The sequence below is a fragment of the Cucurbita maxima genome, unplaced genomic scaffold (assembly GCF_002738345.1).
Source record: "Cucurbita maxima cultivar Rimu unplaced genomic scaffold, Cmax_1.0 Cma_Scf00015, whole genome shotgun sequence".
In the NCBI taxonomy this organism is placed as follows: domain Eukaryota; kingdom Viridiplantae; phylum Streptophyta; class Magnoliopsida; order Cucurbitales; family Cucurbitaceae; genus Cucurbita; species Cucurbita maxima.
This window is the reverse complement of record NW_019272031.1, coordinates 2,324,099-2,351,129: the sequence shown is the minus strand read 5'-3', so window position 1 is coordinate 2,351,129 and position 27,031 is coordinate 2,324,099. Positions and strand designations below refer to the sequence as shown.

The window sequence follows — 27,031 nt, the reverse complement described above, 5'->3', positions numbered from 1 at the left end:
GCACTGCAATTGGGATGGCGTCCTCGCGTTTCTGATTTTGTAGACACTTTCAATTTTCGTTCTCGCTCCTTTTTTTTTTTTTTTTTTTTTTTAACTATTTGGATTTCGAATCGGGATGGTCCTATCATTCCCTTGTGGTATGGTCACGTTACCTAGATTTGGGATTTGATGGTCTTGTCATCCCTTTACGATAGGGTCACGTTATCTACTCCTCGCTTCTTAAGAGTTTGGTAACTATTCATACCCACGATTTAGAATCCAGATGTGGTATCTAATTGTCCTTGTCATTTCTTTATGATATGGTCACGTTATCTACTCCTCACTTCTTAGGAGTGTAGACTATCCTCACAAACCCCTTACGACATGGTCATGCTATCTACTTCTCACTTCTTAGGAGTGTAGGTTTTCGACCAAAACAAGTCATTCTAGTATGTTTTGTCCAAGGTCATCCAACATAAAATTGCTTCATTCCAACATGTTTTGTCCTTTTGTTTTCACTCACATGCATCTTATGATTGTCCGAGGACATTGCTCCATTCCAACATGTTTTGTCCTTTCGTCCTCACTCACATGCAACGTAAGAAAATTCCTAAGAGGTCATTCCAACATAAAATTGCTCAAGTAAAATATGTTTAACCATGAAGTTCTTATAATTTAGCTACCCGAAAGGAAGGTGTACCTTGTTGGTATAGACAGTGACTTTCAATACTTTTAAGCTATCCTATCCACCGGATCTTTTTCATTCGGATGCAATCTCGATTTATTTATGTACCCATTGTTGAATCTTATTTTTCAAAAGAAAAGAAAATAAATGAAGAACGTTATTAATTTTGAAGTTTTTATCTATTTAGTCACTAGTTGTAAACGACATTAACGTGTTTATTAATTTATCTAACTATCAATCACGAATCAATAATTCATCTTAAATTCATCCTCTGATAATGTTAAGTCCACATTCAATTAATGATTCAACTATACATTAAATTTTTAGGTTAAATTATGAGTTCGATCCTCACCCTATTCGTACTTCAAAATTTTCAAAGTTACGTAATGTCTAATAACGTCTCAAATAGATTCATACGTACGTTGTTTATATAACGTACGCTACCGCTACCAAATGCTTAAACAAACCCAACATTAACTCGTCGTATAATTAGTAAACAACACAGTAAGTACGTTAAAAGAAGAGACTAACCGTGATTTACCAAGTACAAAATTGAATAGTAAAAAAATGGGTTATTTCCCAGTTATATCTCATGTTCGAATGAGCCCCATAATCGTAAGAAAGTAAAAACAAAGTACTATCTTCGTCTTTCTTCTGCTAAAACTTTGGCTCGTAAACACAAAAAGTTATAACAACTCAAACCCACCGTCAATAGATATTGTCCGTTTTGGCCCGTTACGTATTGTCATCAGTCTCACGATTTTAAAACACATCTACTGGGTAAACGTTTCTACACCCTTATAAAGAATGTTTCATTTCCCTCTCCGACAGATATAAGATCTCACAAAAGTAACAAAAACTTCGGGACTTATTACAACGTTTTTTTGCAACATAACGATAGCGTAAGTGCAATTAAGAAATAGTTGAAGGACTAAATTATAATATATATAATTTAACAAAAGCATTAAATGAAAATGGGTAATTTTCTCATATTTATTATTGTGATGCAAAAACTTTTACCAAAAAAGTTGGTGTTCATGGCTATGTTCTAATAATGGTGTCCATTCCATTAAATGACCCATACAAATATTTTCTTCATAAATTCCTTCCCAAACTTCTCAATAATTTCTAAAATTACCCACTGACAAAATTTAAAACACCATAAACGTTATTCATTTCGATACGATAAGTAGAACGCTTAACGATGCAGGTCTGAATACCCCTAACTGTCATTATACGTTAGCGTAAAATGATGATGTAAGCAACCATCATCAAAAACCCTGTAAAACATCGTCGTTTTGGTGTTGTTTTCGTTTCAACGCTCGTATCGACTTTGCTTTCAGCTTAACGGTCAATGAGTTGGAAGATTATCGTTTGTAGTTTTCTTGCCAAGAAGGTAACGTGGAATGTGGGTATTGTGTGACGAAGTTCACAAGATACCAAATTTTGACCTAATTTAGAATCCTTCATTAATATCACGACGACCACGTTCTAACTATTCTTACATATTATTGTACTTTTTCATGCATAATTCTCACCATATTATTTATTATTTGTCTTCGTGTAGTTTAATATTAAAAATCTTTATGCACACAAGAACAACTACATGAGCTACGAGTTAAACGAGTGGAATCTGTCTCAAACTTTACCTAAGTAACTATGAGGTGGTACTTGTGTAGATATTTCGAAACTCGGGTAGCTCGTAAGTATGCTTATGATAGTTGTATTGTTGAGTAGAGATCGATAACTTTCTTACTCGAGTTTGATTAATTTCATTACGAGAATTGTATTTGATTTCAGTCGAATTGATTAATGAAGTAAAGCGATAGATCATGTTCATGAATTCTATTGTTTCCACTGAAATATTCGTACGCATCGTACTAGAGGTATTGTTAGGGTTCCAATTATGTTAATAAATTTATTGCATGTTGAATTAGAAAATAACATCAGTTTTAAAATAACAGTTGTGAAATGACTAAAACAGTCGTCCTCAACATGTAATCTCAGTGAGCAATTGACATCGTTTGGATATGACATCATAGCTAACCGTCATCATACAGTTACGATGGTTTGACTCGATATCAATTCAAATTTGAAATTGTAGCTATCGTATTGTTGGTGGTTTTAAACTGTCATCATATCCTACGATGACACCGAAAAAGATGACAGTTCATAAATAGTCACGATACCTATACAATATCAATTAAGGTCGAAGTCGTCATTTTTTTCCTTTTACGATATATAATTTAAAACATGAGTGATTATTGAATTATTTTTCGACCCATAAATTGAATATTATTACTGTTCGTATAAATGTAACATAAATTTGAGAATATAACATTATTGTTTTCTCGATGACGTGCTACAAAACGTTAATTTAATTTTATTAAAATTATTTTAAATTTTTGTGTCAATAATATTTTAAAATATGGGTGAGGATTTTGAATATTGTATGTTACTTAGATTATTAAATTATTTTATTATAATTGTTAAAATATCAATGCATCTCTATTGGTGACAATTGTAGCACTAAATTTAATGATATGACATAAGAATAATTCAAAAAATTGCATAATACATGATTTTTACCATATATATATTAATTTTATAATTATTTTTTATTATATATTTTAATTGGAAGGTATCTTTTCAAAATATAAATAAATTAATATTTTACGAATTAATATTTTATTTTTATTTTAATTACTTCCGAGTAAATGTGTTTTAAAAACTTTGTGGGACCACGCACAAAAAAAAAAGAAGCTCAAAGACTACAATATTTACTAGCAGTGACATGGACGGTTAGAGTTATATTTTATATAATAACAATTTTCTTTGATTAAACATGTGATTTTTGGTTGGAAAATTGGTTAGCTGGAAGAATGTGTTAATATAACCCAACTCAACCTACGAACACCCGTAATAGAAATGTGTATTGACTATTAAGTAATTTACTATTGTTGGATGATGAAAGTCGTACGTCGGCTAATTTAGGGAATGATCATGAATTTATAATCGAGAAATAGTATCTCCCTTGGTATGAGGCCTTTTGGAGAAGGGAAGTCGAAAGTAAAGCTATGAGAGTTTATGCTCAAAGTGGACAATATCATTGTTGGATGATGAAAGTCCCACATCGGTTAATTTAGGGAATGGTCATGGGTTTATAATCAAAGCAATACACTCTCCATTGGGATGAGGCCTTTTGGGAAGCCCAAAGCAAAGCCATGAGAGCTTATGCTCAAAGTGGACAATATCATACCATTGTGGAGAGTCGTGTTCGTCTAACATGATATCAGAGCCATGCCCTAAACTTAGCCGTGCCAATAGATTGGCAAATCCTCGAATGTCGAACAAAGGACTCCAAAAGGAGTCAAGCCTCCTCGAAGGTACGAAGGCAGTAAAAAATGACTAAGACTCCAAAGGAGTCGAGCCTCGATTAAGGGGAGGCGTGCTTTGTTCGAGGGGAGGTGTTGGATGATGAAAGTCCCACATCGGTTAATTTAGGGAATGGTCATGGGTTTATAATCTAAGAATACACTCTCCATTGGTATGAGGCCTTTTGGGAAGCCCAAAGCAAAGCCATGAGAGCTTATGCTCAAAGTGGACAATATCATACCATTGTGGAGAGTCGTGTTCGTCTAACTTGGTATCAGAGCCATGCCCTAAACTTAGCTGTGTCAATAGATTGGCAAATCCTTAAATGTCGAACAAAGGACTCCAAAAGGAGTCAAGCCTCCTCGAAGGTACGAAGGCAGTCAAAAATGACTAAGACTCCAAAGGAGTCGAGCCTCGATTAAGGGGAGGCGTGCTTTGTTCGAGGGGAGGTGTTGGATGATGAAAGTCCCACCTCGGTTAATTTAGGGAATGTTCATGGGTTTATAATCTAAGAATACACTCTCCATTGGTATGAGACCTTTTGGGAAGCCCAAAGCAAAGCCATGAGAGCTTATGCTCAAAGTGGACAATATCATACCATTGTGGAGAGTCGTGTTCGTCTAACATGATATCAGAGCCATGCCCTAAACTTAGCCGTGCCAATAGATTGGCAAATCCTCGAATGTCGAACAAAGGACTCCAAAAGGAGTCAAGCCTCCTCGAAGGTACGAAGGCAGTAAAAAATGACTAAGACTCCAAAGGAGTCGAGCCTCGATTAAGGGGAGGCGTGCTTTGTTCGAGGGGAGGTGTTGGATGATGAAAGTCCCACATCGGTTAATTTAGGGAATGGTCATGGGTTTATAATCTAAGAATACACTCTCCATTGGTATGAGACCTTTTGGGAAGCCCAAAGCAAAGCCATGAGAGCTTATGCTCAAAGTGGACAATATCATAGAGCTTATGCTCAAAGTGGACAATATCATATCATTGTAAAGAGCTGTGTTCATCTAATATGGTATCAGAGTCATCCCGCCCCTGGGAAGATGATGGAACTCATGATGCTTCTCTCGGAATTCATTAACGTTATATTTGTTGGAGATCTCGTTGATGTTGTTGGAGTAAGTGCTTGAAAGAATTAAGGACTTTATTTTTATTTTTAAAATTATTTTTTTTATTTTTGTTATTTTAAAAAATTAAAACGTACGGTAATGATGTGTCTCTTATCTTCCCACCTTCACTTCATTTTATTATAATGTTTTTTTTGGTTAATTAATTAATTAATTAATTAGGGATTTGATGGGCATCTCTCACACACCATCCCATCATGCCTCCTAATTTTGTAAATTATATTGTTTATAATATCATATACAACGCTTCATACTGAAGAGTCTGGAATTCGGGATCTGCATTTGATAGCTGATGACTTAAATTATATGTTTTAATTAGCTAAGTTTATACTGTAACACGTCATGCCTAAGATTTAAATCAATATTGTGAAATTTCGTATCGATGGGGAGAGAGAAACATTGGGATCTGAAAGACGGTGTATTGTGAGATCTCACATCAGTTTGGAAGGAGAACGAAGCGTTTTTTTTATAAGAGTGTAGAAATCTCTCTCTAGTAGATGCGTTTTAAAAACCTTAAGGGGAATCTTGAGAGATAAAACCCAAAGAAAATAATATCTGCTAGTAATGAGCTTTGACTGTTACAAATATTTAGAACGTGAATTGACAGTCGTTGGCTTGAACATTCTTCTGCAACATAACCAAGTTATGTACTTATCTAGAATTGCTTGTAAGAGTGAAGAATATTCTCACAAACTAACACGGGTCATTTTAGAATGGTTTGTCCTCGTCCATATACTTCCCAGAAAAATTCCTAAGAGGTTACCTAACATAGAATCGAAGGTGAATTTTGAAGTGCATATGATCGAGCCATCGAAAAAAGAAGGTGAATTTTGTTAATATAGATGGTAACTATCAATCCACCCACCTTCAAGACCTAGCATTCTCGTTGGCACTCATTCCTCTCAGCAATCGATGTGGGATCTCACAATCCACCCATCTTCAAGGCCCAGTGTTCTTGTGACACTCATTCCTCTCAACAATTGATGTGGAATCTCACAATCCACCCACCTTTAGGGCCTAGCGTCTTCGTTGGCACTCGTTCCTTTCAGCAATTGATGTGTGATCTCACAATTCACTCATCTTCAAGCCCAACGTTCTTGCTGACACTCATTCCTCTCTCCAATTGATGTGGGATCTCAAAATCCACCCATCTTCAGGGCCCAGCGTTCTCGTTGACACTCGTTTCTCTCAGCATTTGATGTGGGATCTCACAATCTACCCACCTTCAGGGCCTAGTGTCCTCGTTGGCACTCATTCCTCCCCTCAATCAATGTGGGATCTCACAATCCACCCACCTTCAGGGCCTAGCATCCTCGTTGGCACTCGTTCCTCTTAGCAATCCATGTGGAATCTCACAATCCACCCATCTTCAGGGCCTAGCATTCTCGTTGGCACTCGTTCCTCTCAGCAATCCATGTGGAATCTCACAATCCACCCACCTTTAGGGTCTAGCGTCATCGTTGGCACTCGTTCCTCTCAGCAATCGATGTGGGATCTCACAATCCACCCACCTTCAGGGCCTAGCGTCCTCGTTGACACTCGTTCCTCCTAGCAATCGATCTGAGATCTCACAATCCACCCACTTTCAAGCCCAACGTTCTTGCTGTCACTCGATCCTCTCTTCAATCGATGTGGGATCTCACAAACTATTAATTCATTAATCATTTCTTAACAATCTTATCTTCACAATCACTCTTATTCAAATATGATATCGGTTCATTCATACCCCTCTCGTTTACTATGATCTTACCGAAACTCACACATTTATATGGTCAATTACAAAATTGTCCCCCGAACAAAACTCACCCACTTGTGAATAATAACCATTTTTTTTTTGTCGAGACATTCCAAGAGAGAATGAAGGAATTAATGTATAAATAAAAGTAAAACTACCCTAGGATCAAATGAAATCCAAAGACCTAGACATCAATACAATATCAAATAAATAAATAAAAAGTGTGGGAAACATGGGTGTCCTCGAAAACCAATGCTCCCATTAGTTGCCGGGAAAAAAGGAGATAATAGTAATTTAATCTCATTCCCAAAGCCATTCAATTTAAGGCTCCTTTTTTATTCTCGAAATATGAGAATAATTGACGTGGAGGCTTGTGATTGGTCCAGGTGGAATATAATTTAATTTAATTTTTAAAAAATGGCGTCGAGAAATTCTATGGGGGAGGTTTAGGAGTGGGTGCTGCCCGTAATCTTCGTGACAGGCTCGAGAGAGGCAACGGCACGTGTCCTACGTAATGTGGGTGACTCACCCGCAGAGATTTCTTTTTCTTTTTCTTTTTCTATTTATTTATTTATTTATCTTAAAAACTAAAAGAGAAACTACTTTTTCTCATTTTACAGAAAATAAAATAAAAAATATTATTTTCGTTTGTTTTTTTAATCATTTTTATTTTTATATTTTCAAAATTAAGTTGTGTCAGCTTAATCTATAATAATAAATTTATAAAGAAAAAACTAATAAAATATAAACTCGACATTCGAAATAATGATAAGGTGAGGTCCGATCTCCACCGTTGTCTAGCCCTAGTACATCTATGGCTCGTCTCACAACCAATGTGATCCCTATCTACTTAGATCGTTCACTATTTAAGGTTAATCAACAACCCTTTGATAGTCCTTACACTATCTGTAACGACCCTACTTTTCTACTAACTTAAAATCGCTACCATATGTATGACGTAACTTCTTATGCAGAAATATTAATTTAAAACGACGTTATAAAATAATGTCATGGACTTACATGTTTAAGAAAATGTCTTAAAACAATACAAAGTAAATATAAAAATAGCAACACCCTATTCTAACCGAGGATCTAGGAAATTAAATGAAACTAATATATGCATGGGTCATTGTCCTTAATCGTGATGTCGTCGTCAACTGTACAAGGGTATCTTGCCTTAACATGAGATATAGAAGTAGCACGTGACTTGAATATTTTAAGAAATACTCAGAAAGTGACTCCACTATTTGGGTCAGAGAATGCAAACACATTCAATTATGATTAGGGACCTATCCTTTAAAACGATCATAGAGGTGGCCTCCAGTCCAGACAAAATTGGATGTATAGTATTTTCCTACACACGATCCACACGTACGAGCATGAGCCTACCAAGCAGGCTCGCCCCTTGGGTCTGCATGGTTAGACTAGTTGATTGTAGTGGGATGTCTGGAGGTACAACAAACTCTCGAATATCATGCAAGACATGATGATGATCATCATCTAGTGTACGCGTCCGTACTCATCATAAAAGGGGAAGTATCCTAACGTAAGCAACCATAAATGAACATACAATATGCATGAGGTCTTTATACTTTTCATCTTAAATCATTCATGTGACACAAACTCACACATTCACATATTACTGTAAATAACATGCATGCATAAGCTTTCATACATTCATCATTTATAACATCACTTGGGAGTGTATCTGAAAACTCTTCATCGTAATGCAATATGTCATCTCATACATGCACATCATCGTAACATGAGATATCATCATACTATATCATAGCATCATAACATCATAGCATTATCGTAACACAATAATATCATATCAAATCACATCATCATAATATCATAGCATCATCATAGCATATTATAATATCATATCAACACACATGACACATGCAAGGGCCACTAGGCACATATCATCATACATAAGACAAGTCTTCAAACCTAACCGATAATAGGACCACTTACTTGGTTGGTCTTAGCCCACGTTCTATCTAACTCTAATTTTGCATGCTTTTGTCATTCGAAGTTCGTGTCAACCCAGGTGGAGGTACTCCTATATTAGAAATATCCTCCTAATTCTTTTAGTAGTCTTACAACTTACTTAATTATTTAAATTTAACAACCGAAGTTTATACTAACCTTAATTGCCTTAAATAAGGTCAAAATCAACTCCGGAGGGTCCAAAATGTAGGGAACAATGTCCAAATTCGAATCCCAAGTCAGAGTTAAGCCAAGTCAAACGAGCCGGATGAGCCACATGTCACACACATGTAGGGGCTGGAGCACGCATAGCTCATCGAAGCACGTTAGGTCGTGCTCTCGGGTATGCGTGGGTCGCATTTTTGGGTTGCATGCGTTAGGTGGGTCGTGGACTTTGGGTCATTTGGACTTCAGCTATGGGTTTTTGTGGTGGTTGCACGTGGGTCAAGGGTTGTGTCATTTTAGTCTCAACGTGCCCATGGTCATCAGAAAGGGAAAGTATCTCAATGCACATAAACTTCCCATATTTTCATCGTGGCGTAATAGATCAGGCAGGATAACCCCATATTCTTTCATCACATATCACACTCGATAATATGCATACATAAACTTTCATAAATCATTTCATTCATCACATAACTTTCAAATCATGGCATGAGGTTGTACTTTGTAGCTTTTCCTTATTTCAAAACATTTCATAACAAACTATGATTTAACATAACATATCATAGTGCATCATGACATCTCATACATTCATAGTTTATCATAATATAACATAACATTTCATTCGTACCGTCATGTCATTTAGCATATCATATAACGACACATCACATCATAAGACATAGCACATATAAGACACGTGTAAGGCCTTTGGGCACGTATCTTCCTACATAAAAAAAATTCTTCCAACCAGACTGATAATAGAGTCACTTGTTTGCCTTAGTTCTATGATGTCCCACATTGGTTGCCGAATAGAACAAAACACAGGGTGCGGAAACCTTCCCCTAGTAGACGTGTTTTAAAGCCTTGAGGGGAAGCTCGAAAGAGAGCCTAAAGAGGACAATATTTGCTAGTGGTGGACTTGAGCCGTTACAAATGGTATCAGAGCCAAACACCGAACGATGTGTCAGGTTTCTCGCCGTTCTCCGAAGAGGGTAGATATGAGGTAGTGTGTCAGCAAAGAGGGCCCTAAAGAACAAAGCATAGATAGATTGTGATGTCCCACATTGGTTGGGAGGAGATTGAGTGAAATTCAGCCCAAAAGAGAAAGACCAAATATCTAGAGAAAAAAAAAAAAGAAAAATGTTTTTATTTTAATTTAGGGAATTTATCAACGGAAGCTTCCATTAACCTTCTTCCCCATCACTGTTTTGGCCGATTCTTCTTTCCTCCATGGAAATGGGATCGAGGGACACAGTCTTCGTACAGTGTTCTTCGGATTTCGATGGTACATTCCTTTTCTTTCTCCTGGTATTTCCTTTCTCTGTGAGTGCGCGTTGTTGGCTCCCAGTTAGAATCATTTCGATGTAATTCACAGAAAGAAGCAGGTACTAGCGCATTTCTTCGAACATATTTCCAATCTCGTATATGAATTATCTTCATTAACTTCGTTTTTTTCGAATATTTCATTCGGACAACGTGATTGTTGATTGGAGTAGAAAACTAAAGAATGAAAAACTTCGAGATGGAGAAATTGAATGGCGAGGTTTCTATTTCAATTTTGTTTCCCATTTGGCAAATCAAGCGATCTTATCTTTCCTAATGAACAATCCAAAACTCAAGTGAATGGGATTCTCTTAAATGTTACCGTTTAGGTGATACCAATTGTCTAGTTTGTATTCATTTTTCAGGTGTCTTGGCTAAGATTAATCTCAAGGACTTCGTGGAAGGTGAAGGGTTTACTAAGAAGATTAGTTTGATTAAGTTATTGAAAACCAAAGCTATGAGAAGTGGATTTCCTTTTAGGGATTGGAGCTTAGTTTCTTCTGCAGTTAATGGCATTAAATGTAGTTGTATACTACAACTATACTATAGTTTAGTATCTAATGGAACTACACTGCTTTCACTAGTTATAGACTCTAGTGTTGAGGTCAATGCTCTGGCCTCTACTGTGAGCGATTGACAAAGATAGACGAGAAAACTTGTAGGCATCAGTTTATTTGGTGTCATATTATCAGTAATTTTTTCACAGCACATTTTGTTGGGCTTTTGCATAGAGTTAGTTTGTAATAGTCCGAATCCGCTGCTAATAGATATTGTCCGCTTTGGCCCATTACGTATCGTCATTAGCCTCACGGTTTTAAAACGCGTATGTTAGGGAGAGGTTTCTACACCCTTATAAGTAATGCTTCGTTCTTCTCTCCAACTGATGTGGCATCTCACAATCCACCCTCCTTTGGGGTCAAGCTAGCGTCCTTGCTGGCACACCGCTTGGTGATTGGCTCTGATACCATTTGTAATAACTTAATCTCATTGCTAACAGATATTGTCCGCTTTGGCCCATTACGTATCGCCGTCAGCCTTGTGGTTTCAAAACGTGTTTGTTAGGGAGGAGTGTTCACATCTTTATAAGAAATACTTCGTTCCCCTCTCTAATTGATGTAGGATCTCACCGTTAGACATTTGGGCATTCATTTCAAGCTTGCATCTCCATCCCACCCATCCTTCTGCTTGGTTCTGTTTTCCTTGAGGAGATGGGATCAGGGGATACAATTTTCGTTGGCTGTTCCTTGGGTTTTGAGGTACTTTCTATTTCTGTCCTCTGGTATTTTCTTTTCCCTGCTCGTGTGAGTTTTTGGCTCCTAGCTGGAATGATTACAATGCGATTCACATAAAGGAGCAAATACCAACTGATTCCTTGAAACATATTTCCAACTCCATCTTTGAATTATCTACATCTAGGCCATTTGATAACCATTTGATATTTAGTTTTTGGTTTGAAAATTTTTCTTGTTTTTCTTTTTTAAAATTTTCTAAACTTGGATTGTTCGATGATTTAATTTTAAGTCGACGGTTCTTGTAAATGTTCTAGATATTTGTCTTTTCTCTTGGTATCCAAATATTTGCAAATTCCAAAACCACAGTTAGGAGAATGACAGGGTGGGAGATCGAACTATTGAACTTAGGAATGATAATAATAGGTGTCTTATCAGTATAACTCGTATTTACACATTATTGTCTATTGACACAAGTAAACCTTAAGCCTTTAGAATCCAAGTATGCTTGTATAAAATTTTGTACAATACTTAGTTTTACACTGATTTTTCAGGCGCCTTGGCCTTTTTCGGACGTATCTGGCCTTTTCTCCCAGAACTTCAAATGCAAAGCCCTGTTCTCAAGCATCTGCTCAATCTCCTCAATCGGAAGGCCCTTCGTTTCAGGCACGCATATCAGGACAAACATAAGTGCTACTATTGAAATCAATCCGAATATTAGGAATGTCCAGGAAGGCCCAATTGATTGTGTTAAGGATAAGAAGGACTGAGCAACAACAAGGTTCGAGACCCAATTTGCAGTGGCTGCTATTCCTCCACAGACTCCACGATACCTTAATGGATAAATCTCTGAATTAACAATCCATGGCACAGTTCCCATTCCTGGAGAAAAGAAAATGATGTAAAGAGCAAGACCAATGAGTGGAAGCCATCCAAATTTGCTAGGACATCCCCTAGTGTACCACAGTCTATCTTCACCGAGGCACAAATCCTTCACTGTGTCGTTAGAAACCAAACATTTGCCGGGAAATAGCTGCAAACAACAAAAGGGTGTCAGGAAATGTTATGCAGCTCATGTATTTTTTTTCTACTCAATCAGATTAGTGCTTGCTTTTACCTTATTAGCTGCTGATGCACAGAAACCACAATCTGGAGATGAGGCTTTCAAACATTTCATACAGTCCCAAGAAGCAGTTTTTCGGGCCAAACTGTAGTCGGGGCAGGTGTAGGCGTTGAGTTGAGTGGTTTTGGTGATCACTAATGGAGAATGAGATGTTGTTTCATGAAAAACTCCTGATAGAAGGCCAAGAGAAATTATGACACCAAATAAACTGATGACTAGAAGCTTTTTCCTCCCTGTTCTATCAATAAAATATATGCTCACAATGGAGCCCAATGCATTGAGCCCAGCAGTGACCAGTGAAAGCAGGAGTGCAGTCTCATTAGATGCAAAGCCAGCCAATTGAACTATAGAAGGACTGTAGTACATAACTGTATTTATACCCACAAATTGCTGGAAAACCTGGAGTCCAACCCGTGCATAAAGTCCCCTTCTCACCGTTTTGGTTTTCAATAGCTTGATCATACTAATCTTCTCAGAAGACTGTTTTTCCTTGATCTCTGCTTCAACGGAGTCCTTGAGATCTTGAATCTCTGCCTCTACTTCATTTGGTGAGTATATTTTTCTTAGAATCCTTTCAGCTTCTTCTGACCTTCCCTGTTCAAACCAGAAATCTTCTATGTTTAAAGCTTCAGACTACCATATTTATGAAGACCAACTACTTGAGGAAAAGCCATACTATCACCTTGCGGTATAACCATCGAGGTGACTCTGGAAGAAATAGCATTAAGAGAAACTGCACGAGCGCTGGAACACCTGCAACCCCGAGCATCCACCGCCATGTCCCCGGTGCCTACATGAGTACCCTCTATCCGTTAGTCTTTAGTTTCCTCTTTATGAAAGAAAAAGTTATATCCATCATTGTAGATATCTTTATAAGTTCATCCATCACCGTTGTATGAAGGAAATGGTTCATCTTTTGCATACATCTTACTCAAAAGTAGTTTCCCTTTGTTCTGACTTGTGAAATGGCTTTGATAATCAAAGGAATACGAATAATGGTGCGTTGAGGATGGTTGGAATGGAGTCCCACATTGGCTAATTTAGGGAATGATCATGAGTTTATAAGTAAGGAATACATCTCTACTAATAAGGCATTTTGGGAATGCCCAAAGCAAAACCATGAGATCTTATGCTCAAAATGAATAATATCATATCATTGTGGAGAGTCGTGATTCTTAACATGGTATCAAAGTCGTGCCCTTAACTTAGCCATGTCAATAGAATCCTCAAATGTCGAACAAAGAAGTTGTTAGCCTTGAAGGTCAAACAAAGGGTGTACTTTGTTCGAGGGCTCTATAGTATACTTTGTTCGAGGGGAGGATTGTTCGGAGAGAGTCCCACATTGGCTAATTTAGGGAATGGTCATGAGTTTATAAGTAAGGAATACATCTCTATTGGAATGAGGTCTTTAGGGGAAGCGCAAAGCAAAACCACGAGAGTTTAAAGTAGACAATATCATACAATTGTGGAGAGTTGTTAACAAGGGCACCACGGATTTTTGCAGGGGAAGCCTCAGAGATGTACAAAGGGGAGGTCATGGAAGCCATTCCCACACCAAGGCCAACGAAAACCCTGACCGACAATGAGAAGGGAAGGGCCAGGTGAAGCAGCCATGACCACAGCTCCAATGAAGAAGAGAAAATCTGCAATGAGAATTGCAGTTCGCCTTCCATATCGGTCGTTCATCCAACCTCCAATTGCAGGCCAATTGCGGCTCCTATTATGGCCCCTGCAATTGCCATGCTTACTATGGTTTCCTGTTTCATGTCAATACCATCATCACCAAGAGGTCAGCTGCATTTCTAAATGAGGAAAAGCTAACAAATCGGATTTAATGCATTGGAAAACTTACTGATTTGAATTTGAGTGTATATGGGTGGATCGAGATTTAATGCACAATAAAACCTTGATTTGGATTAGGGTAGGGCTGGGTTGAGTTGATCGAGATTTAATGCATTGGAAAACCTATAGATTTAGCTTTGGGTGGATCGAGGTTTAATGCATTAGAAAATCCATTGATTTGGATGAGTTGGGTTGTTCGAGATTTAACTCATTGGAAACGCTATTGATTTAGATTCAAACAAATCAACCTCATGGGTTATACTTTCCAAACCCATAGTTTTTCTCTCTTCATATATATATATATATATATATATGTATATATATATACTATTAAAAAATTTAGTCATTTTAAAATAATCTATAGTATTATTTTATTTTTAATTTAATTAAATTAAAACTTCAAAAACTATACAAATTTCACTATCTATGCAATCCTATGTTCTAAATTTCTCTTTTTCCAAGAATCATAATTTTTTTTTCATGAACTACTTCAAATTATAATGTCAAGTTTAATTCATTATTGGCACGTAGACCAATAGAATTTAAAAAAAAAAAAATTAAAATGATTTATTATTTATTAGTAAATTTTCTAAAAATTTAGGACTTAATAATACATAATAAAAAAATAGTACTTAGACTATGAATTTTATTTCACACGTAACATGTATTCATTCGACAAAGATGGACTAAGGTTATAAAAAATGAAAATAGGACAATTACGAACGGAATATGGTTGAAATATTTGTCTCACCCAAAACGACAAAATATTGATATGCAATTCAAAAATAAATTATCCGATCATAAACAATACAGATTTATATAATAAAAAGGAACCGAACGAAAATATTTTACTAATGGAGAGAAATTTCTTCTCGTCAATTGCATCATAGGAATTACAAAAAAAATGGTTCTTTTGTATATTTATAGTTATTATTGAAAATTTTTTTATTTTTATTATTTTTGCGATTACATGGATTATACCGATTTGCACAAATACCCCTTCCCCTGTTCCCGCCTATGTATATGGGATATTTTAAGAACATCTTTCTTAGTCGTAGGGTCCGGGGAAAGAATAAGAAAGGTGATTTCACTATATTTCTGATCAGGAACCGGCCCTATCACAAAAATATTTTTTAATGAGACGACTAAAAATAAAAAATAATTTTTTTTGGGTGAGTAAACTGAATTTGATTCTTACTTTAATGGATGATTTTTGTCTATAAATAAATAAGATTAATTAAGAACCTGTAAAACAGTGCTTCTGTCCACCGACTTGAAATCATCCCTTATGTAAAGAAGTGCTCCAGAAATCACTCCTGCAAACACAAACACCATCCCAAATCATCCTATTGAACATGTTTTCCTTTCGGACTCCCCCTAAAACACATATGATAAATAGAGATTTCCACACCCTTTTAAAAATGTTTCGTTTCCCTCTCCAACCGATGCGAGATCTTACAATCCATTCTCTTTAGGGTCCAGCGTCCTCACTGGTATTTGTTCTCTTCTCCAATCAATCTAGGATATCATAATTCACCCCCTTCGAGGCCTAGCGTGCACAATTCACTCCTTCGAAGCCCTCGTTGACACTCTTTTCCAATCGATGTGGGATCTCACAATTCACTTCTTTCAGGGCCTAGCGTCCTCGCTGACACTCGTGACACTCTCCTCTCACAATTCACCTCCCTCAGAGCCTAGCGTCCTCTTTAACACACATTTCTCTGGCAACTCTCAGCAAGTACAAACAAAAAGAAGAAGATTACCAGTGTCATAACCAAAAAGAAGGCCACCAATTCCAGCAGAGAATGCAAGACAAGAACATAAGGATTTTTCCAGACCAAAGAAAAGCATTGTCTGAAAGCCGAGCCATCAGTAGTGCCTCCATGGAAGCCTCCCTCCATTTCTCTCTCTACACCAAACAAAACAAACCCTTCCCCTCCAAAACCCACAAAAATTACAGACAAAAAATTATGTCTTTTTTTCTTTCTTGGTTCCTGGAAGACAAAATAAGTCAATGTCTTTTGTCTCTGTCTCTGTCTCAGTCTCATTTAATGAATACAGATATATGATATCGATACTCTCGATAAGGCATGCCTGATTTTGGACATTATGCACTCCCAACGTTTGACCAAATGGATAAGGGAATCAATTTATATATAGCATATGTATGTATGTATGATATGCTTGATTTTGTTATGGTGGGGTGACTACGTTGTATGATGCATGATACCTCCGGCTGATTTTAAGGATTCAACCGCCTACGTACTCTACAAAACCTCGCCACGCCTTCTCTCAAACCATCCAAAAGTTTTTTACACTTTGATCTACAACATTTACACATTGAAAATACTGAATTTGGTAAGAAAATCAGTGATGATAACACGATGGGGGCATACAGTGATGTTGTGTGAGCGAAGGGTAAGCAAGTGGTGGCCGAAATCGAGTGTGAGGCCTTCAAAGTAAAGATCTAAGAAGAGAGGGAAAGAACTTTGTGACACTCTTGAATATTCGGGTTGAGACGACAAAGTCCATGGGTCGAAGTATGACCCAACTGTTGATTTTGACAGCCCAATACTCATCAAACCAAGACGGCCACTAACACATTCGACCCAAGAGAGGGAATTAGAATAGTTGCTATGTTTAGCTAAACTAAGTTTAATAATATGTCCTAAGAAGGTGATATGGGTACGTATAGGTTGAGTTAAACGCTCGAGGACAGTCTCAGCCTATCTATAAAATAGTCAGAGACTTCAGTCAATGCCAAACAAATAAGTGACCATAGGTTGGAGTTGGAAGAATTTTCTAATGTATATGATACACATGTCCATGGCCTCTACTGTGCCATAATGTTATGCTATGTAATAACGTATGATGTCATGTTATGTATGTGATATTCATTATGCCATGATATGAATGAAATAAAACACTATGCATGTCATGCTACGTTTTGTCATGTAAAGCTATGTAATGAATCATGTGATGATATAGCTATGATGATTACTATGTATACATTACGCATATATGTACTATGTCATGGATAGGAAATGATTTTGATGTTATGCTATGATTTTAAATCATGAGAACTTTATGCATTTACGTATATCATATGCATCGTGATACTTCCCCATATGTTTGTATGGACGCATACCTTCGATATTTTTCTTCACTGTGATATCATGCGTGCTTTTCATTCTGTGGCATTCGGCAACACGTTAACGCATTAAGCCCGATCAAGCCAGGCCTAGAGGGTACATATATGAGCCTGCCTGGTAGGTTCATATGCACGTGCGTGGGCTATTTGTGGAGAAGGACCACACACCAACCCTGCCCAAAACTGGAAAGAGCTCACGGTCATGCTACGTTGTTTTGAAGGATAGGTATTATCATTTGTTTATACTACCTAACTTTAACTGTGGGATTACTAAGTATTTCTAAAATACTCAAGTTACGTGCTACATTTTGTATGTAAAAGTAAAGTGCCCTGCACGTGCTACACTTACTAAGTTTTTATTTGAATTATTTTGCAATGAGGACTCGGAGTTAATTAATTAGTCACATAAAATGGAATAATTATTATTTGCCCCTCATACAATAATACAATTACATCACCATTTGGTATTAGGTCCCAATCACAAAATTGTCAAATTTTGGGGGGTTTTATTTGAATTTGTCCCAACCCTTTTATTAAATAGAAGCAAATTAAATAATTGTTTTCATCCATATGTTAACTATTTAAACATAATACTAACCATAAATATTTTCTAAGATAAATACTTCTTAAAATTCAATAACATTTTAAAAATAAAATACTGACCGTTTCAATCTTAAACTAATGATAATTATATTTTTTTAACTTTTTTTTAATTTAAGAGTATTATTAAAAAAAATTTAAAGTTTAGAGATTTTTCTTTTTTGAAACAAACTACAAAATTTATAGGTATTTTTATTAATTTAACATTTTTTATATTTCAAAGACAATGATCAGACAAAAACATGAAAATTTAGGTACTAAACTTATAATTTAACCTTAATTTTAGTATAGACACAATGTCATTGTCAATTCCACGCACGCTTTCGGGTACTTGTAGCTCAAGCATGCCACCATAGGCGACTTGATTAGTAACTTTTTCGAGTTTTCGAGTTTGGAGTTGAGTAGCTATTTCCCATTCTCTAGGATATGGAGTTGATAATCAACTATGCAACTGCTTGAAATTAAATAATAATACCAATACTGATGAAATGAGATCATTTACATTAATATAATCAACTTTGTAGAACATCATGATACAATAGAATAAATGGATTTAAGCCTGGTAATGCTAGGCTGCGACTTGTGGTGATGGTGATGTATGGACTAGTCGGGGACTATAATTTGTGACTTGAGGATTAGTAGTGATTGCTTAAGGTTCGGAAGCAATGGCAATGGTTTGAAAGCTGTTGAAAGCAGGAAGTTGTGGTTGTTAATGCTAGGCTCATAGACTTGCGACTTGCGACTTGCGGTGATGTATGGACTAGTCGGGGACTGTAATTTGTGACTTGTGGACTAGTAGTGGTTGTTTAAGGTTCGGAAGTAATGGCGATGGTTCGGAAGCTGCTGAAAGTGGTTGTTGTGATACTCGATTGGTATTTCTCAATTCTTAACACTTATAAAAAAAATGGATGCAGAAGTGTTACAGAAGAGTACCCAGTTTTTCTGGACTCATTTCTTTAGCCTCTTTGATATCAAGTTCAAGGTTTCCCAGAATGGCATAGATATCTTCGGCTCTCGGATGAGTTCGATCAGCAACACGAAACTCGGCTACACGGCCATTGATCTCCAGCCAACTACAACCAGGGGTCTTCTTCAGCCCTTTATCCCTAAGGAAACTTCTCATTTTAGCCACTCCATCCCATTTACCTGCAGCAGCATATATGTTTGAAAGCAATATGTAATTCCCTGCGTTTTTCGGCTCCATATCGATGAGCTTCTCGGCCGCAAACTCCGCAAGCTTAGACCCAGGATGCAACTTACAAGCACTCAACAATGGACCCCAAACTCGAGCGTCGGGTTTGATCGGCATGTTTCTTACAAGTTCTCCAGCTTCATTGATAAGCCCAGCTCTCCCTAAGAGATTAACCATACAAGCATAATGTTCTTGACTTGGTTGGCAGCTATAACTTTCAATCATCTCCTTGAAAAACTCCTTTCCCTTTTCGACGAGACCGGAGTTGACGCACGCTGTTAGTAGTCCGAGAAATGTTACCTGATCTGGGTTTGAATTTGAGCACTTCATTTGATTGTATAGCTTGAAACATTGAGACCAATCTCCATGGTTGGCATGAGCACTGATCATGGAGTTCCACATTATCAAATCTTTGTCATTAACTCTCTCTTCCTCAAATAGCCTCTGGGCCATCTCTATACACCCACATTTTGCATAGGTGATTAGGAGGGCTGTGTTAAGGGATGGCAGGGAAGTCAGGGCTAGCTTCAATGAGTACCCATGTAAATATTTGACATTTTCAAGTGCTCCTATGTCAACAAATGCAGGCATGATATTGATCACTGTAATGAAATCAGCTTGAATCCCATCAGATTTCATCATGAAGAACAGAGACAAAGCAATGAGAGGATAACCATGTTTGACATTCCCCTTGATCATAGCACTCCATGAAATTACAGTCTTGTTTGTGACCGAGTTGAAGATCTTACAAGCTGACTCTAAGCTGTTACACTCGCAGTACATGTCTATGAGAGAATTATGAACTGAAACTTGACTATCTGAACCATTTCTCAATATGTTGGCATGGGTTTGTTTGCCCCAATCAGCACATTTCAGCTGTGAAATCGAAGAGATAACAGGAAGCGCAGTAAATAGATCGGCTCTAATCCCGGATCGTGCCATGGACTCGAAAAGCTCGAGACATTCCATTGGTCGTCCTTCTCGAGCATAAGCTGCTATCATTATATTCCATACAACACGATCCTTTTCAGGCATTTTTTCAAATAACTTGCGAGCATCTACTAAGCTACCTAACTTGGAGTAAAGAGACAACACGGCAGTATCTACCAACAAATCTCCACATAAGTTGCTCACAATTGCAATACAATGAACAATTTTTGCAAGCTGAATTGAACTTAAACCCGAAATAGACCTCAAGAGATTGATAAATGTGAGTGAGTCTGTCACTAATGGCTCTGATTTCATCCTCCCTAAGAGCAGGGAAATTTCGTCCCCATTCCCATTTTGAGGCGCTTCTGAAATCAATGAACTCCAGCAGTCCAAATCCTTCACAGACATTTTATCAAACAGTTGATGTGCATTCTCAAAATCAATGCACTTTCCGTACATCTCAGCCAGAACAGTAACAACCGTATCATAAGAATCAACACCAAGCTTTATCAAACACCCATGAATGTTCTTCCCAAATTCAACATTTGACAAACAACAACATGATTGCAAAACAAAAGGGTAAGTTTGTTCATCCGGGTGCATGGACTTAGCAACCATTTCCCTGTACACCAACAGGGTGCGCTCATATTCACCAAATCTAGTCAAATTTCTCAGAATAGCATTGTAAAGAGTCGAATTGGGATCGATTATAGAATTGAAAACATGGTGAGAGACATTAAGGAGTCCAAAATTCGCATAGCAGTCAATGAGTTTGCAAGAGAGAGTTGGGTTTTGGTGGAAACCATGGAGGACGAACCTGGCGTGAATTTGCTCGAGCTGTTGACGAGATTTGCATCGACTGAACAGAGATGAAAGCGTGTTGAGCAGTCTTGATTGGGTGGCAGGAAAATTCGGGAATTTGAAACGGAAAATGGGACTTTGAGTAATGGATTTTGATCGTTGAAGATGAAACATGTTGGGCGAAAGCGGCGGTGCATTTTTGGCAATGCTATGAGACTCGGAGTTCTGTTTTCAAATTCAAGAACGCGTCAATGTTCCAGAATTTCTCTCCCATTGAAGATGTTCAGGGTTTTTGACCACTAAGGTTTTTTCACCATGAACGGTACGTATGCATAAACTCTAACGAATTTTCCGCAATGGGTGAAAGCCTGACGGAGCAATGCCGTGTGGAGGTAGAAGGCCTACGGGTCGTGAACTTCTTTTCCCGGAGAAGAAGCAATGACGGTATGTGGGGAATAAGCATCGGCTAAATCTGTGCCAGCAGCCGCGGTAATACAGAGGATGCAAGCGTTATCCGGAATGATTGGGCGTAAAGCGTCTGTAGGTGGCTTTTTAAGTCCGCCGTCAAATCCCAGGGCTCAACCCTGGACAGGCGGTGGAAACTACCAAGCTGGAGTACGGTAGGGGCAGAGGGAATTTCCGGTGGAGCGGTGAAATGCGTAGAGATCGGAAAGAACACCAACGGCGAAAGCACTCTGCTTTATGCTTTCCAAAAAGCTTTGTACCGATAGTATTCTTTACTTGTAAATCTCCAAATAATCCTCAACAATCCTCCCCTAGAACAAAGTACACTATAAATCTCCCTTTATTCGAGACTCTTTTTTTTTTTTGTAGTCCTTACATTTGGAGATTTTATTGGCATGACTTTGAAATGAAAATTATTAATATTTTATTTTTAAAATAACATTTTTTTTGTTTGAATTTTCAAAAGTTATTTTAAAAATATATTTACAGTTTGCAACATTTCAAAAATACTCACAAACTTTCCGAAAGAACATTAAAACGTTCATAGATAATCAACAAGATATCGATATACGATTTTCGTCCAAATATTGAAAGTAAATTTTTTTTTGTAGTCCTTACATTTGGAGATTTTCGGGTATTTTTTTATGGTTAAAATTGTCTGAATATTTTTAAAATATAGTTATTAACCATAAACATAAAAATAAAAAATTTAAGTCGGAGGGTATTATTGGAACTTTAAAAATTTAGAAATATTATTTTTAGACCGAGTACAAAATTGAAAGGTAATTTATTAATTTAAATATTATATTTTATATTTTCTCCGGTTAATTCTAATTTTTAAAATTTTATAAATATTTTTTAAATATAGTATTGACGATAGGAGTATTTATTAATTTAAAAAAAAATGGGACAATTTTATTAATTTATTCTAAAATTTAAATCAAATTCCAATAATATGATAATGGTCAACGTGAACAGATGAAAAATTTTCAACCTTTTCCCAATGAAAATAACGGCCAAACAGAAAACGAGGGGTGCCACGTGGCATACAGTTGGCGGCTAAATATTATTTATAAAATTCAGTAATTAAATTTTTTTAAATATTAATTTTTGAATAAGGACCATCTTATTTTGTGTGCCAAGCATGCCATAATTCCGTGTGCCAATTAATTACGCCTTTATTTAATTAATATAAAATATATTAAAAAAAAAAACAGAAATATCCGAAAAAATAATTCCCATGGGTCGGTAAAGCTAAACCATAACCACGTGTCATCAATCCAACGGCTATGAACGGTCACGCGTCAAGAGATCACGAGACAGTTGGGCTGATGCCACGTGGTAACGACGCGGTAAATTCAAGGACTAAGTCAAAGAGTGACGTGGCAGATGATCAGCAGTCAAACCTCCCAGAAATTCGAGGACCCTTTCAAAATCCGTTATTTATACCCACAGTCCACCTCTCCGTATCCCCAAAACAAGATTCTCGGTGGATTTTCTCGGGAAAATCAATCTGTGTTTGGTTGGGAAAATTAACGAAATTCTCGGTGAATTTTCTCGGGAAAATTTTGTGAGATGGCGGTGATGATGAAGATGAAGGGGGAGGTGGCACCGGCGGTTTATGTATTGAATGAGAGGCGGGGAGGGAAGTATGGGCGGAGATTGGAGACGATATTGGAGGAGGGATCGGAGGGAAGCTGTGAGTTTGTGGGGAGGAGGGGTTTGTGGGTTATTCGTGTTCTTCGTGTTCTTCGTGTTCTTCGTGTTCTTCCGGTTGTTGTTTCTTATTTTTTGTTGTACAGACATGTTGTAGGATGATTTTGGAGAGATTTGTTGTAAATTTGTAATGGGGGATTTGTGGTGCTTGGGCTGTTGGATTTAGAGGCCATGGCTACTTATCCCTTCTCAAAAATTTATGAAAAAAGGATTTGAAAACTCTCATTTCTCTCTTTCTAGCTAGTTCAAATTATAGTACGAAATCGAATTACTATTTGAAAACAATGTCTTCCATGACCACTACAACATTTACCGTCATCCATATCTTAGTTTCTATGGTCACTCTAGAATTCATCATCATTCGTGTATCACCATCATCTATATCTTATATCTTAGTTTCTATGGTCACTCTAGAATTCATCATCATTCGTGTATTACCTTAGCTGCAATCTACGTAGGTTCACTTAAATAGTTTTAGTGTGATGGGACCTGCATACTACTCATACACGTATGTGATGGGACCTGCATACTACTCATACACGTATGTGATGGGACCTGCATACTACTCATACACGTATGTGATGGGACCTGCATACTACTCATACACGTATGTGATGGGACCTGCATACTACTCATACACGTATGTGATGGGACCTGCATACTACTCATACACGTATGTGATGGGACCTGCATACTACTCATACACGTATGTGATGGGACCTGCATACTACTCATAACCTCATAAATACTCCTAGCTATTGGGGTTGGGTAAGTAGACACACATACGTGGTGAAGCTTGAGTATTCCAGGACATAAACTCACTGTTGGACTTGGGTGTCCAATGCAAATAAACGGGTTGAATAATGCAAATACTTATGAAATCATAATCTCACTATTGGGTTTGAGTAAGGCAAACACATATAAACTTGATAGGATCTATCCTTTAAAACAACATAATATGACATGCACATCTATACATGATGGGACCTAAAACAACATAGTATGGCTTGCGCTTTTCTTTTAAGTAAGATTGGATGTGTGGTACTTCCCCACGCACTCGCACATGAGCCAACCATGTCGACTCATATACGTACCCTTGGGCCTAGCTTTGTGGCTTTGTCGGACTAAATGCACTAACGCGTTGGACACCACAAAGGGAAAGATCTAGAAAAGATTCGCATGATACCATGGAGAACATAAATATCGTACGTGTACTAAAATAACATGAGAATTATCTCGACACACCTACATACATAAATGTGTGAGGTCCTATGGTTTAAAATCATACAATTATGAGTTACATAATAATTAGCATGTCTTTCATCTTGCATAATCATGTAATCTAAACATGACTTCACATGGCAAGACATAGTTTTGCATATATAGCAATTCATTTTGTTCATATCCGGGTATAATAGAACATCACATACATAATATGGCATCATACATCATCATAAAACATACATAAACATAGCATAACATTAGGACGGCAGGACCAGGGGGCTTGCGTCATCATACACCAATTCTTCCTAACTTAAAAGTCACCTTACCTCCGTGTTGGCTTTTTGGCCCTTATCTCCCTGTTGGCTTTTTGGAATAACGATTACGACGACTTTTCAATTATTCAAATCAGAGCCAAAACGAAGAAATTAGAGTCGAGCCGACGTGATGGTGTGACAGCAAAATCAAAATGATGGACAAATCAAAATATATTAAGTATGACATTTATAAGGTTGGAAGAGTAACAAATGGTGACAAATCAAAATATATTAAGTATGACATTTATAATGTTGGAAGAGTAACGGTGGAGTTTTTTATTATTAGATTTATAAATAAAATTATTTTTCCAAAATATAAATTTGAGTTACTCAGATTTTTATTATTATTATATTTTAAAATTACTCACCTTTTTATTACTATTATATTATTTTATAATAAATTTTGAATTTTAATTTTAAAAATTTTCTTATTTATTTACTTTTAATCTCCTCCTTCCATTATTTCTAACCCAATCCAATGGTCAATATTAATTCTTATATTTTGCCACTTTTCTTCTCTAACTCAAAACTTCCCCATATTTTAAACATTTCCATAAATTTTCCAATCCTCGTTTGTTCAAGTCTCCATTGTTTATTTCTCATTGCTCTTTCCAGCTTACAAGTTTATTGTATTGAGGAAACAGTTGTGAGTGTCCCAAATTGTAAATCTAATCTTTGAGAGAGTTGTGGTGTGTTATTATCAAACTCAAATACTTGTATCGGTTTGATCCTACACTGTGGAAAGGATTGAGTTTGCTTTTGAACTCATAAAAAGAGCGGTGTAGCGGTTTGGCTCTGATCCGTAGAAAGAGTTGAAAAAGTTCTTTATTCAAATTATCAAGAGGTGCTTGGGGAGTGGAGTAAGTCGAGTGTAGCAGTTTGGCTCTGATCTGTAGAAAGAGTTAGAAAAAGTTATTTATTCAAATTCCCAAGAGGTGCTTGGGGAGTGGAGTAGGTCGAGTTTGACCGAACCACTAAAACTACGGTGTCATTTTCTCTAACTCTTTCCTATTTAATTTCAAAATTATTATTGTGATTTATTGCATGTTCTACTTATCACGTTTAAACACCTTTACCGTTAAAATCCTATTCACCCCCCTCCCCCCTCCCCCCTCTAGGGTTGCCATACCAATCCAATAGGCCCTATGGCTTAAGTGAGCTACTCTATGTCACATACGTGTGCCACAACGTGGGTGAGTGTGCCGAGAGAGTGTCTCGAGCGACTTCCTTTGAAATAAATTTTTTTCACGGACTGGATGGCATGAGTGTGTCAATATTGCACCCCAGCCCGCTTGTTGGAGGTTTCTACATACACCCGCTATCCGGCATGGTATACGTAATGACATGACATGGGCACGAGAAGACCAATGCCTCGATAGAACCCAGATGGATGAATGTTCGAAAAGTATCGATGAGATGAGCGACATGCGGGCTCGTTCTCGATGGCATGACCAAAGAGTTGTGATGGCCGATGAAACCTCGAGTCTAGAGATGGTGTCAAAACATGGGTCATGTCGATGGAGATCAAGATGACAAGATGAGACACGATGGTGCATTGAGAGACCTTGGCCCCGAACAAAGGCAAGGTCGAGCCAAATGACTTGGCCTAGTATAGAGACAAGTCGGTTGTGTCGTAGACGATTGAACATGCATGCATTAGACAACATGTATGGTCGAACAAGTTTGGATTCCGCACAAACAATGTTCGATTGGCGAAGACGAATCTCGATCCATGACGTCAGTTTCAAGTTCAAACTTCTGCAAAATTATTTCTCTAAATTTTACCAGAGTCAGTGTTAGACTTAACAATAGACCCTAGATCTATATGAGTAAAGTCTTATATTTAAGTTACAATATTTATATTTTCTTGTCACATCTCAATTTTTTTTTTAACATTTTATTAAATAATTTAGATTAAAAAAATTAGAGTTATACTTATATCATATAGTTTTTTAAATAAATATTTTAAAATAAATTATAAACTAAATATCTATATGAAATTAATTAAAATAATAAATCTATTATATAATTAAATCACATCAATAATTACTGTAAAAGCCATA

At 37.0% G+C, this 27,031-nt stretch overlaps 1 protein-coding gene, 1 long non-coding RNA gene and 1 pseudogene across 2 annotated transcripts; 1 reads left to right on the top strand and 2 right to left on the bottom strand.

Annotated features, from left to right (window-relative positions):
* Positions 1-12,160: 12,160 nt before the first annotated feature.
* LOC111490509 lies at positions 12,161-16,525 on the bottom strand (annotated as a pseudogene).
* Positions 13,129-14,805, top strand: LOC111490516. Its single transcript, XR_002719570.1, has 3 exons — positions 13,129-13,281; positions 13,360-13,531; positions 14,238-14,805. It is a non-coding gene; the product is annotated as an uncharacterized LOC111490516 (long non-coding RNA).
* Positions 16,526-19,195: 2,670 nt separating the features above from the next.
* On the bottom strand, positions 19,196-21,535 carry LOC111490383 (pentatricopeptide repeat-containing protein At1g11290, chloroplastic-like). Its single transcript, XM_023138976.1, has one exon. It carries the CDS (start codon positions 21,421-21,423, stop codon positions 19,246-19,248), a length of 2,178 nt encoding a protein of 725 aa, XP_022994744.1. The 5' UTR covers positions 21,424-21,535; the 3' UTR covers positions 19,196-19,245.
* Between the last annotated feature and the right edge of the window lie 5,496 nt (positions 21,536-27,031).